The 13,741-nt window shown below is 37.2% G+C and overlaps 1 protein-coding gene across 7 annotated transcripts in view; it reads left to right on the top strand.

Annotated features, from left to right (window-relative positions):
* Positions 1-13,741, top strand: part of MPP7 (membrane palmitoylated protein 7) — a 159,393-nt gene that overhangs the window by 97,475 nt on the left and 48,177 nt on the right. For all 7 annotated transcript variants that reach the window (XM_032113221.1, XM_032113155.1, XM_032113451.1 and 4 more), the window contains one exon: positions 1,117-1,197. In XM_032113221.1, the coding sequence (XP_031969112.1) occupies positions 1,117-1,197 (81 nt within the window). The remainder of the gene's footprint in view (positions 1-1,116; positions 1,198-13,741) is intronic.

Genomic DNA, 13,741 nt, shown 5'->3' on the forward strand with positions numbered 1-13,741 from the left:
CCATGTCTGATGTCTGTAATGACTTCTTCAAATAGATTTGTCTATTATATATAATTATGCAAAATATACATCTATCCATTTATCTTGAAAATGTATACAAAAATGAAAGTACAAATTTGAAATTAGGTTAGACAAATAAAATTACTTGCTGCAAATAGCCAATCTTTCTTTGAGACATTTTTATTATACTGATTTAATGCAAAGAAAACAAGTGATTACCTGAAATCACGTTTTGCATTATAAGCCATGTAGCTTCTGAATTTTAAGCCAAAGTTCAGTGTTGTGAAATGTATTTTAGCTTTTCCTTCTTCTGGAAAAAGAGTTTGAGTCTAAAATCCTGTAGTAAAATATGCCTCTTGAGTCCAAATTAGTTGAGAATGGCATGATAAGAAAAACCCAAGATGTGAGCCAAATAGCTGTGGGATTAAAAATGAAACTGCTCCTCTATTGTTCAGCAAGCCACGATTTTGTAGTGTAACCAAACATAAATTACTGATCTTGTTGCTAATACATAGTTTGTGCATTTTACAGGCTTGAATTGCTGATGACCTGTTATAAATTACATTATGATTAACCCGCTTCACATTTAACAAGCTCCTTCCAGTGTATGTGTAAACATAATAAAAGGTTCAGATTGCTTGCACTGTAGGGGCACTTTGCTTTCTTATCCCAGTCCTAAACAGCACAGCTACTGTGGGGTTTTGGAAGCAGTGTGGATTTCACCACCTCATTCGAAACTGTTTTTTATAGACAGTGTCAAAGTTTGATCCAGTCATTTTTACAAGCAGTTCTTTGTCTGCACGCAAAGGACCATTCACTTAAATAAAGTGCTGGGATTTGCCCCCTTTGCTATAAATCAGAATGTGATCTGGCTGCACCCTTGCCAGAAATGATTACTTGTGTTAAACTGAGCCAAAAGGCCTGGCTTAAATCTGGTCCACTGAGGGCCAGAAACAGAAGCGTGGTGATTGATGGTGTTTTCCTTCATGCTGGCTTCTGTTTGAACATGCTGGAAAGCAATAACCTTGAACAAGATAGATTCTGGATTGTCACTGATGCGCTGGGTAAAACAACGCTTTGCTAATGGTCTTTGTGTTGATTCCGTCTCCCACCTAGCTGGCTGAGGAGCTGCAGAGAAAACCACTGAGCAGTGAGATTAGAGAGCTGTTGAAACTCCTTGCAAAACCCAATCTCAAGGTGAGGATGAGTTGCACCTGCAAAGTGCCTTCTGCGTGGGTGTGTGCATCTGCTTCCTTGGGCTGGGTGTGGGTTTGTCTGCTTTAACAAGTACTGTGTAAGAACATATGTAGTGTTAATCAGAAATACCTGTGATGAAGAAACACATTTAATGTTGCCTATAAATTATTATGCTGTTACTCATACTTATAAAGGGAATCACTTATTCACAAGGGATATTTAATAATAATAATAATAATAATAATTTTTTTCTTTTGCTATCTTTTAATGCATGTACTTCATAAATTTGTTACAACCGTGCTCTTCCTAAAAGACTGTCAGTCATATTGATTTAACTGCATCATGCATAAGGAGTGCAACCTGGTACTTGGGACAAAATTCATGATGGAAAACGTTTTTAAAAACATTTAATTTTGAAAACTTTCTGTAAAACTCCTGGGGTTCTCTGTGGTGTTTTTGAGGAACTTGGTACCTTTTGTCTGACAGAAGACTATGGAACCATTGAACCATTGAGGTGGGTGGAGGTTGTCTGGTTCAACGTGCTGCTCAAAGCAGGGTCAACACTGAGTTCAGAGCAGGTTGTTCAGGGCTTTGTCCCATTAGGTCTTGGAAATAAATGCCTGGGAGCAGACATTCTACAAATACTCTGTGTGGCCTCTTCTAATTCCTAATCACCCTCCTGAAGGTGGATTCCTAAGTGAAAATGCTTTCCTTACATCCAGTCAGAACCTCCCATGTGTATCATTGTTGATGCACGGGAGCATATTGTTTTTCCATTGTTAAGAGAAAGAAGACCTTAGTGCTTTAGATGCATATTGCAGTGGTAATTAAATGCAGCAGTTGATAAGTTGAAAACTGCAGAGTGGAAAGGAGTAGTTGCTCTTTTGTCTTACGTGTAAAACACTGATCACAAAACCTGAGAAACTATGGTATCTTCAAAGTGCTATAAGATTTTAAAGATAATTACACCTGCTTTTTGAAGATTTTTGCACTGTTTTTTTTCCATAGTTTGTAAAGTGACAAGCTGTTTTTCTTTGAAGGGGTAAGTAATGCCAATGGCATATTAGAAGAGGAATTGTTGGGGCATGAAATTGCAGAGATCCTAAGCTTTGCTGTAGGTATTTCCTTAGTGACTGTCCATGTGTGCTTCATACTTCTGAAGTTTTGGTGGGTTGAGTCTGAAAACAGCTCATGTGCCACAACTGCATCTCTCCCTCTCCTTTTCTTGCTTTCTCTCACTTATTCCCTCACACACTCACTCTCGCTGTCTGTTCCTTGGTAGCAGTGAAAGGCAATGTGATAATCTTAGTGGGATTTCAGGGAAAGAAGTGCCTTCCCCTCAGAGTGGTTAATGTGACTGAACAACTGCAGTAACTTAGCAAATGTCTTTCTTGGCTTCAGGGGGAGATGGCCAGCTGCAGGGTACCAAGCCCTTTGCATGGCCAGACTGCCTAATCCTGCACAAGGTGTATGTTTCCCTGCCCTGCAGGAGCCTTGCAGGTGTTTGTGTGAGGTAGGGGTAAGAACTGACAGTATGCAAGGTACTTTTGTTTGTCCATTATCTTCTCCCTCACCATGTCATGGCAAATGTACCTCAGAGAGATGGTAAACTATCACTGCTCCCTCCTCCATCATGTTGACCAGGTGACTGTACTGCATTCAGTCAGAGGCTGTATTTGAAATTCTTCTGTTGATCTCCCCTGCTCTCTCTTGGACAGAAAAGGAAAGGAAGGCCGTTTCTGGGACTCGGTACTTCCAGTTTCTCCTCACAGATTACCTAGTCTCTTCAGTTGTATCTGAGTTTATGCCATACATTGTGTAAGTTATAGGTTTATGGCTTGAGAGGGTTTCTTTGTTTTGTTCTAGATTCCTGGCACAAAATGATGGCCAGAACAGCTCTTTTTCACACACCTGAAATTACTTGGGATAATTGATCTCTTTTTTCCAATGATGTTCCATAGACTTTATCTAAAAACATATAGGCTTAATTTGGGATTTACTTAAGGAACATTACTTTGCAGGGGAAGCTTTCCTCTCCTGACCAGATTTATAACTGCAGTGTTAGCTGGAGCCAGGAGAGCTTCCACTTTCTTACAGCTCTGGTCTAAGTTTATGGCATGGTGAAGGATGGTTAGGATTAGTTTATTGCACTACCTCCCTGCCTCCACAAGTCTGATGGTGTAAGGGGACAGGTCTAGCAAGGTGTTCATAACTTGCAGGTTTGGTTAGCAGGCAAAAAAAGGCTGGGAGAGGTTTCTAATCATGCCTGATTAGATAAATATTTCTGTATTTTAATTCTGTATTATAAAATTCTTTTGTTGAATTTATTTCTGAGTGTTTGCATCTGATGAGTAAAACTGACTAATTGTGGTGCTTGTCATTTTCATCCACAGAGAAGTTTTCTAAAGAAGAAAGTAGTTTCTCTGAGGCAGTTACATTTATCAGACCTGAGGTTTTCAAAATGTCCTAAAAGTAATTCTAAGGTTTTGTCAGGTGCATTTCCTTTTGAAAAGAAAAATAAATTGGGCATTTCTAGTCTTGTAAAAACTGCATGAAGTATCCAGTTACAGCATGGGGATTTTTTCCCTGCTGTCAAATGTGGCATCACTTACCGTAATTAAATGAGCTAATAAATGGTTGTGGTTTATCTTTTCTGATTAAAACAGAACTCTGGAAGTAAAACAGAGCACGTAGCTCTGGGAAATCAAGTGAATTTGTTTAACTGTGTGTTAGACATTTCATTTGTGTTCTGGATTTTAAATATAATTGTGGAGCCCTGTGGACACAGGCCAGCCACACTTATTATTTTTAATTTCTATTACCAAAGAAGGACTTAGAGTTTGCATTCTTTAATCTTGCTTTACCTTGTTAAAGATATCAAGAAATAGAACAGTATTTCCATACCCTAGAACCTGAATGCTGTTGAATACTGTATTTTTATTTTTAAGCAGACCAGAAATTAGCTCTTTGAAGTAGAATTATAGAATAACCTGAGTTGAAATGGACCCATAAGGATCATCAAAGTCCAACCCTGGCCCTGCACAGGACAGCCAAAGAATCACACCATGAGCCTGACAGCATTGGCCAAATATATCCAACTGTCAGGCTTGGTGCTGTGACCACTTCCATGGGGAGCCTGTTCCAGTGCCCAACCACCCTCTGGTATCCAACCTGAACCTCCCCTGACACACCTTCAGTCCATTCCCTCGGATCCTGTCACAGGTCACCACATGTGTCTGTCCCTCTTCATCCCCTCATGAAGAAGATGTTGACTGCAGTGAGGTCTCTCCTCAGTCTCCTCCAGGCTGAACAGACCAAGTGACCTCATCCACTCCTCATATGGCTTCACCTCCAGACCTTTCACCAGACAGAAACTGCACTTTAAGATATCTAAAATACATTTGCGGAGAGCAGGGCAGGCAGACCCAAGCCTGATCTGCTGGCATTTCAAATCACCCAAAACTTTCTCACTTAGGTCCAAACACCATTCTGACCAGAGCTACGCAGCACTGCCCATAGGCTGGCCTGACCATAACTATATATATCTATATCTATAGCTATAAGTTTTGTATCTTCAATTTATACATTTTATTGCAATTTAATAAAACCAACCAAACAAAATGCCCAAGCACCTTACACACAAACACAACAATGTAAGTTTCAATACATTTAGTTTCATTTTAACTTTAACATGTTAAACTCTTAAGCTGTTTTTTAACATGAAAACTAGAATATATAGTTGGGGAATACATGAGGAAAAAGTATTTCTGATTTAAGAGAAGACACTCCTGTGAGTGCTTTTGTACAAAATATGAATAGCATAAAGAAATAAGTATTCTCACATTTAGTCAGTTGTTTATAATTTGGCAAAACTAAAGGAATTTATGTGACAGCAAAAAAGAACATCTTTAAATAGGAGAGTTGTACAGAATTTTGAAAATAATGACAAAAATTTAAAAAATTATGATGCATCACCAGTGCAACTAAGAGAGATGTCTTTATAGATATTTGGGTTTTTTATGAATCTGGAAGTACTGCTGTTGAGAGCACTAAACATGTTTTGTTTTGGTTTTTTTTGTTAGTATCTTGTCTAGAGACAAAATACTTTTCATTGTTATGCAATTGTGTAAATTGGAACATATAATTGGAAGACTAAGATTCAAGATGCTAATACAAAATACACCTAAAAGGGAATTTAATTTTAGCTATTTAATGAATATGTCACAATCAAGTTAGAAAAATGGTCTTATCTGTTAGTAGGGATGAAAAAGGGAAGAGGAAAAGCAGTCACTAGAGTAACTCTGTCAGTAACAGGGCAGAACTCCAGTGGGGAACACTGTAAGGAAGGAGATGTACAAATGACAGATGATCAAGCTAAGAATGAAAGACTTTAAAGCTTCCAAATTCTCTTCCACATTTCATTAAAAACTGTCTTAAATAATTAGGTTTCAGTTCCTTTTCTAACAAGCTGGAAAAAACTGTGTTCTTTTTGGGATGGTGCCATGACAGAGGAGCATAATTGTTATTTCTTTTTAAAATTATTTGAAAAACTGGAACAAATAACTATAAGAATTAACATTTTAGGCACTTAATTTATTGCTGTGGCTGTAAATAAAAAAGACTGTTAAAGAATGAACCATCTTTTAGTCCACTGAATGATGTTATCCCAATTATACTAATTTTGAGACAGGCTTGGTATATATTATTCAGATCTAAATAACTTTTAACTTTGGATTTATAACAGCATTATAACGTTTGTGGTCATTACATACCAAAATAAGCAATTTGCCATTGAAGTTAATCTCTATTAGGGTAAATTAAGTGTGTTTTAAATTATGTCAAATATGTCATCTGTGGTCATTGGTGTAATGTGCAGAACAATAATTATTTCAAAAGCTAATGCCACTGTGCTTAAACTATTCTGAAGAATGTTTATACCTTTATGACCCAGAGGAAATGAAGCTGTTCCAGTGGTGGTTCTGCCTGTTTCAGTGGAGTTTATCTTCTGTTTATGTGTGCTGGAAGGTTTGCCAGCTGCTGATCTGAAACATAAACCAGGTACCTAAACAAGGGCACCAGGCAGGACTGTGAATGAGTTCAGTGCCTCATGGTGCACCAGAATGTAAAGTATTTGGGTCACTTTGGGGCACTGTACCTGTAGCCATAGAGGGAGCAAGTGGTGGACATGCAGTATTTTTCTTGTCTTCTCTTTTATTACCATAGAATGAACAGAATTTTGGAAGTAACTTTAAGATAACTTGCGGAGTGAAGGAAAAACTGCTCTTGTATGATTGGGAATGTTACTGTTCATACAAAATACAGGTTCTTTGTTTTAAGTTCGGGGGTGGGGGGTTTAATTTCTTTCAAATGGCAAAGGTGCATACACCAACAAATTGCAAGTAGGATTTATGCTTGCTGTTTTATTTGCAATTCATTTGTGGTACACTTGACTTTCAGTTTCACAAAATAATTTACATTTGTAAATATTTTCATCTAATTTCATGTCTTTGGCTTTCCTTCAGAATAGAACCATGAGTTAAACAAAATTAAAGCTGCAGATAATGAAGCTAGTGCACTTTGTTCTTCATGTACATGCTTCATATATTTGATTAGGTTTCTTTGAAAGAAGAAGTAATGCTTCTTTGAGCATGAAGCATACCTTTAATGTTGTCCTGTCCTGTTCTGGTTTTCTTGTATTTACTGGGAGTTTGTAAATTCTACCCTTTATTTCATAAACAACTGCTGATACCATCATCCCTGTCATCTGAGGCTTACTGGGTTTGCATAGTAGCCTAGTAGACTGTTCAGATCAAAGTGCAGCTTGTTCTGTTAAGAAACCAAACATTATAAGCCTTTATCAGCAGAGCCTTCTAAAGCTGCCTTACAGTTGCTGGTGAAAATTGATATAAATTAATGTCCAGGAGACTGCTGGCTTTTTTCTACCAGAACTTTAACATACAAAGAACTGAAAGAAAATACTGTGCTATAATAATATAAAAAAAAATCCATTTTTGCTTTGAAAAGTTCATAAAGCATTTCATGTACCATGTAATTAAAAAAAAATAAAGTTAATCTAAACTTTGTCTTCTTTCCAACATTTCCTTTGTAATTAGACCTGCTGAAGATTTTCCGTCAGGGCTTTTTCACTGAGCTGTGTGTTTTCTGCAAAGTCAACATTTTCCACTGGAAATGGTTGGGATTTGCCTATAACTGTTCAGGTTTTGCATCCGAAGAAGTCAAATACAAATTTCAGGTTCATTAAGATCTGAGCTACATTTCGGCTGCTACTGTATCCTAGGCACTTGGGGAACTTTTTGGCCCTGTCCTGTTACAGACTTGTCTTCCCAGATGTACCAATGTTTTCTACTCTTGCACATGTCCTGGGAGACTGTTGTCCTCTTTATGAAATATTTATGCTTGCAAATGGTAACACAAACACAGTATCTGTTTAGGAAGCGTAATTTCGCATGATCTTTAACTATTTACTCATCACTGGTCTGCGAGATGTGTTGGTAGGACTGGTCATAGGAATTGTGCTGATACATTAAGAGATTTTACTATACAAACACTTTATTAATATGGTGAGCTGGAGTACAATGTACTTCATATGTCAACTGAAAAGTTACCTATATAATCCTTACTTGCAAAATCACATGCCATTAATTTGTAAATCTGCAAGAATATGCTTGATTTTTGATGGTATGCTGTGAAATATTAGCAGGGAGATAGAAATACTTATTTTTCCCCCTGAGTAATAGGTGCTAATGACTGGAACAGTCAGCAAGGACCACAGCACTGATGGTTTGATGACATTGGTTGATGGATAGATAGCCCATAGATGTTCTGAGCATACCAGCCATGGAGCTGGGGTAGAGGGGACAGTGCTGGGAGACTTTTGTTGGCAAATGACTGAAATCCTTCTGCCCAGTATTTTGTGGCTTTAAACTATTTGCCACTTTGAGAAGCTATCCATCACATATTTTGGCAACCAGTTGCAGGAAAAATATATTTTATTTGTAACCCTTCTCAATTTTAGACCTTGACTTCTGATTTCCACTTCTGCTTGCACCCATAATTAAAAAAAAAATTATAGAAAACTCTTCTGGATAAGGACAGCTGGAAAAATAAGTTGCTGTCTTTATTTTTGGATTGTTCATGTTACTGGGATGGAGTAAGTAAAACAAAAATATTATGGCAAAATAGTCCTTTTAAAAACAGCAAGAAAAGCCTTGATTTTTCACATTTGTCAGGCAGAGAAAATCAGAAAGCAGTTGTGGCACACTCTTACTGTTGTAGGAACTGACATATACCAATATACAACATATTAGAAGCATAGAGACAAAATGATAGAAAGGAGGTGAAAGAATATGCTGCATGGGAACATTTAAGTAACAACCATCATATTACTCTGGAAATGCTCTCAGGTCCATCTGGTGATAACTCGGCTCATGTCCAGTGCAGAGCTTGTCTGTTGATCTTAGACGTATGGATATGAGAATGCTCACTAGCAGCCAACATATAATAAACAAAGTGATAGATAACATAAACAAAAGTGAAGCCAGGCAGGTTGGCAGCAGAAAATATTAAATCTGAAAAGTAAATCAAAGAAATTCTTTGGTTATATATACAAATTTTCCAACATGAGGGAACCAACTCTCACCCACCTAAGAATGTTGAATTCCATACATGTAACTACAGCATTCAGATACAGAACATAAAAGTTGGCAACATTGCTGAAGCTGGTAATTTAGGAGGAGGAAAAAATCATGACAGATAAAATCACATCCCTTTCAAGTAGAAATTCCATTCATCTGCTGAAAATGGACTCTGGAAATGGAGAAACTGCACAATACGAAGCAAGTAGTCCCTTTTTTTAGATGTGATCTTTTTATGCTGCTTTTTCCTTCAGTGGTGTTTTTCCTTTGCATTTGCTGGACCATATTTTATTTGAACTCTCCATTCAACAGTCTCCTCTTTTCTACATAATTTTTTGTTAGGTTCCCATGTAGTATGAGTACTCTATTGCTGAATTTAAGACCTCCTTATCAGAGATGAATACAAGTTATTATTTTCTGGAGGAATTAGGCTTACTCAGATTCTTTTAAACTTTTGAATCAATAGATTTTTTTTCTTTTGAGGACTTTAGACACCATGTCAATGTCAAGTAAAGGCTGGGTCATTCCTAAAGACAGTTTTTCAGAAAAGGCAACTGCATCCTCAGATTTTACTTTCTTTAGTTTATATTTTCATATGATTTCTCTGGGATGTCTTTGGATGGTTTTAAACCAAGCAAAGGTATATGCTACCACTGTAGACACTTAGTATTCTCAGGAAGCTGCCACTTTTTCAAAAAAGGAATTGATTAAGGATTGCCAAGATATTAAAAGAATGCTGCTGTCTCGGCATTTTCCACTCTGAAAACCATTTATTTGTATTCTTGGAAGTTACTTAAACAGGGCTTTGAGCTTCAAGGACACTTTAGCTACATAAATCATGTTGCGAATGTAAAACAGACTGTTCAGATTCTTCACTATTGATTTAAAATCAGAGCTTTTTTTGCTGTTATCCACAACTGAGGGAGAACATAGGGCTGTCATCTGGAAGGGTATTAACACCTTTGCCAGATGACATGGATGGACAGACTGCATATTTCTGTGAACACTGAGAACAGTTTGACTTGGGAGGCATCTCCGGGGGCTGTGAACATTGAGCCAGAGGAAGTGGGGGTCTGAAGACGCAGAAAGTTCATTTTTCTGTTGGCTGTTGCCGTCTGGCTACCAGCTGCAGGTAAACCCATCAATTCAGAGTGGTGAATCTGAAATCAAGAAATAGCATTTTCAGGCAAGGAAATTACCCTTTTGTGAAAGGAAGTTCACATAGTCATGAATAAAGTCCACCACAGTAAAGAGGAAAAAGTAATATATACTGAATATTTATCCAACTGAGATGTTGCTGTGCTAAGATCATTAGTCCACGGTAGATATTAAGAACTCAAAACCACACATGTACGCAGTATGTGTTATTATTTTGAACCACTGCTGTGACCCAGCTGCATCAAACTCCGATTGGAAGAGAAAAGGGTTTAATTGCCAACTGGACAAGAGGGCAACTCTAGTTTAAGTACAGATGGGACACTTGCAAGCATGGAATGTTATTTTCTCTTTTATACATATGTAACTGCTGTCTTCTCATACAATGTATAATTTCTAGATGTTTTATAAAGAGTATATAGGAAAATTTATCATTTGAAGGATGGAAAGAAGTAAATTAGCCCAGATTTTTTTTACCTCTTACTTAGTACACCCCTTGGTGTACGAAGGTGTTTCCTGATTAAGAACACAAAATTATGCTTAAGATAAAGGACCTTATTTAATTTTTTTTACCATCCCTGTTTTGCTTATGTTGATTGAATAGTGTGAGTGATCCTCAGTAGCAAAAGCGAACTGAAGTTAAGTGATTTCTTTAACATTATTTACTCTATGTATTTAACTTGGGAATTTTGTACAGAACAGAAAATCCCAGATTTCTCTTGGAAAGTGATTAGATTAGTGCAGCATCAGAAAGAATAATACTATTTCTCTGCTTGATGTGTGATTACTGTAGCTTGTAAAAAATGTTTTTTGCTCTTGCTCCAGCCATCCTCTGGCCACTTTAGCAGCACAACTGAGTTTCTCCTGTCTGTAGTTTTATTGCTTGCTTCTGCTTCTGGATTATACTTCATGCTTTAGCCAAGCTGGAGAGTTCAGCTAATGTGATTGTTCTTATCTGCTAATTGAGACACCTGTTTTCACCTGCCTTTTTGTTCCCTTGTTAACCCTTGTCTTGCATCGCGGTTAGAGTTGCACATAGTCCCTTAGCAGGCAGTGGTGGTGGTGAAGAGACTGCCACGTGCTGTTGATTTCTGATGGCTGCTTTACCACACACTGGCTAGTGTCTGTATGCCATCACCATAGTGCTTCAGCTTTCTGCTGGTTTATTCTACTATTTTCCAAATTCTTGCACATGTTTGGCTTTTATGACTCTTATGCTTCTCCTTCCGTTCTGATGCTCTTGATGGTCTTTCCTTCAGTGGTTCAGTCTTCTCCCAGCTCTTTCAGCTTTTCTTCTTTGGTGTCTGTTGCTGGATGACATCACTCACATTATTTTAATTTTATGCGAGTTACTCATAAATTAGTCTTGCCAATCTTAAATAATTTTCTCCACCAACATTTTCATCCTTTTTTTATTTCTTCTGTAACCTTATCTCAAAGGAAAGTATAATATGACTTGAGCTCTCTGGTGGATGAGCTCTGCCAGGTGAGTTCAGGGGCACATTGCTGTGGTTGCTGATAAGGTTACTTTTCTCCTCAAGTGAAACTTTTCTGTGCCAGCCTCAGTGGCAGTTACTGGCACCATGGCAAAGCAAAGAGGTGGGAAAATGTCTGTGTCTCACCTGATGGAGTTCAAGCTGAACTGCCAGAGAAGGTGGCTGGTGCTAATGATCCAAACTGTGCGCCGGGACAGCACAGTCATGGGCCATTTTGTTCCATTTTGCTGACTGTGCTGCCAGGGCAGTAATGTGCTCCACAGCAGGGTCGCCAGCCGCTGGGTTGGCAGTGTCGCACTCTTGTTGCAGCTGTTGGCTCTCGTAAAAGTTGGTTTGAGCTGCTGCAAAGTTTCTGTTGATGACTATTGAATATTTAAGCTTCCAATAATGGGGTTTTTTTCCCAATTACTATTAAAAAAGAGGGTGCTTTTGTTTCTTCACCCATTCTGTTTTGCTTCTTTAACTTACCATTTTCTAAAATGCTTTTCTAGACTACTAAACGCAAAGTATCAATTAAAAATAAATCCTAGATGGAGATTTTTTTTAATAAAGAGAATTAGAAAACATAAGGAGCTGTGTTCATGAACCAGGCACTGCTGGTGTATTTTTACTCTTACAGATCTCAAAATATAAAGAGAAGCAAAAAATAATATGAAATTTGTCATCGTTTTAGAAGAGAAAAAATGTAGTCAGTCTAGTTAAGAGATACACATTTTTCAAAGGGTAGAATTGTTTTCATTAATAACATTCTCAATTTAAATAAACATTTAAAATTTCAGAACAGTTTAAGAAAAAGTACTTGTAACATTTCCAATGTCAGATTTTCTTTGTGTAAGTTGATAGTGTAAAATTTCAATTTATAAACTGTGAAATGATCAGTGATAGTTTTAATATGAAAAATACAGCACTAGTTATTAGACATTTCAGAGGTCCAGTGAAAGTATTCATTTCCAGCTAGATCATGTCTAAGAATTTAGCTGAACATCAATATTTATATTTAGGTAGTGCAGGAGTTTGAATCATACCTTCTTTCAAGTTCTAAATAAGGACCATATTTACATTAGTGAATCATAAGCATAGAACTTAGAGCTGAAATAAAATCTTTTTCTCCAGAGGTGCTTAAATATACATGACCCAAATCTTGGATCCTATGTACATAGTTCCAAAGAGCTGTGTATTTGAAAACAAAACCAAAGCATTAAAAAAAAAAAAATTGGTATACACTTCTTGCAGTTTCCTGAGAGAGTTAAACAATTAATTAGTATAGTGGAAATGAATCAGTTCTTCAGTTCTTATGTACAAAAAGAGAACATTGCTACCTTTACATTGCCTTGTGCATTTACTGCCCAATTATTCAGGGTAAATCTTGTACATCTTAGGATCCAAGTTTTATTTCTTGGCACTTGTTACTTGTTTATTTTTAAATAAAATCCTATCCTTCTCTATACACATCTAGTCTGATATACAGTTTTTTAGACTATATTAATTGAATGGTACAACGATTCTGCTGAAGATCTATGAATCCAGTAGTTTCTTCATGTGTTCAAAACATATGGAAGTGCTCTCAAGGACAGACTGATCACTTCTGTTGAACATGGTAAATGAAATCAAAATGGTGTTTTAAGTTTTGTTTGTAAATTAGTTATTGCCCGAAGTCTGTGCTGATGAATATTTCAGAGCAACTACAGTGGACAGAGTAGTGTATTAAAAGAAGCAACGATGGAAAACAAGAAGGAAAGAAATCTTAGCATGTTCACTGTACATCATAAACAAGTTTGTGATGACAGAAGCTCTTCTGAAAGCTTGACTGAGAAAAGGCACATAATTTCTGGCATTCCTGCTCTTATCTGAAATATGTATCTTTGCACTGAGATAAAGTAGTGCTGGAGTTTGAGGAAAAGATATATTGCTAATTGTAGTACATTGTGGTTTAATATGTTCTTTGGGAGAAGAAAGGAATGGGTTGATACGTTCCAGTTGTTGTGAAGTTGAAGCGAAGAAAAGCATCATAAATACCAGGCATTGATTGGTACTGGCTTGTAGCACTTGGGATGCATCAGTGTTCCATATGTGGAGTCCAGGAGCCTGATCTGGCAGTCAGAGCAGGGAACTGTCTTATTAACACTGGTGGCATCATTCAGTGTAGAAGTGGACAGAATCTGTTTTGCAAGTTTCATTGTCAAGACAAGGTTCTTTTGAACATGTTTTAAGTGTCTGCCTTTTACTCTTGAAATGGTG

The sequence above is a fragment of the Corvus moneduloides genome, chromosome 1 (assembly GCF_009650955.1).
Source record: "Corvus moneduloides isolate bCorMon1 chromosome 1, bCorMon1.pri, whole genome shotgun sequence".
Lineage (NCBI taxonomy): Eukaryota > Metazoa > Chordata > Aves > Passeriformes > Corvidae > Corvus > Corvus moneduloides.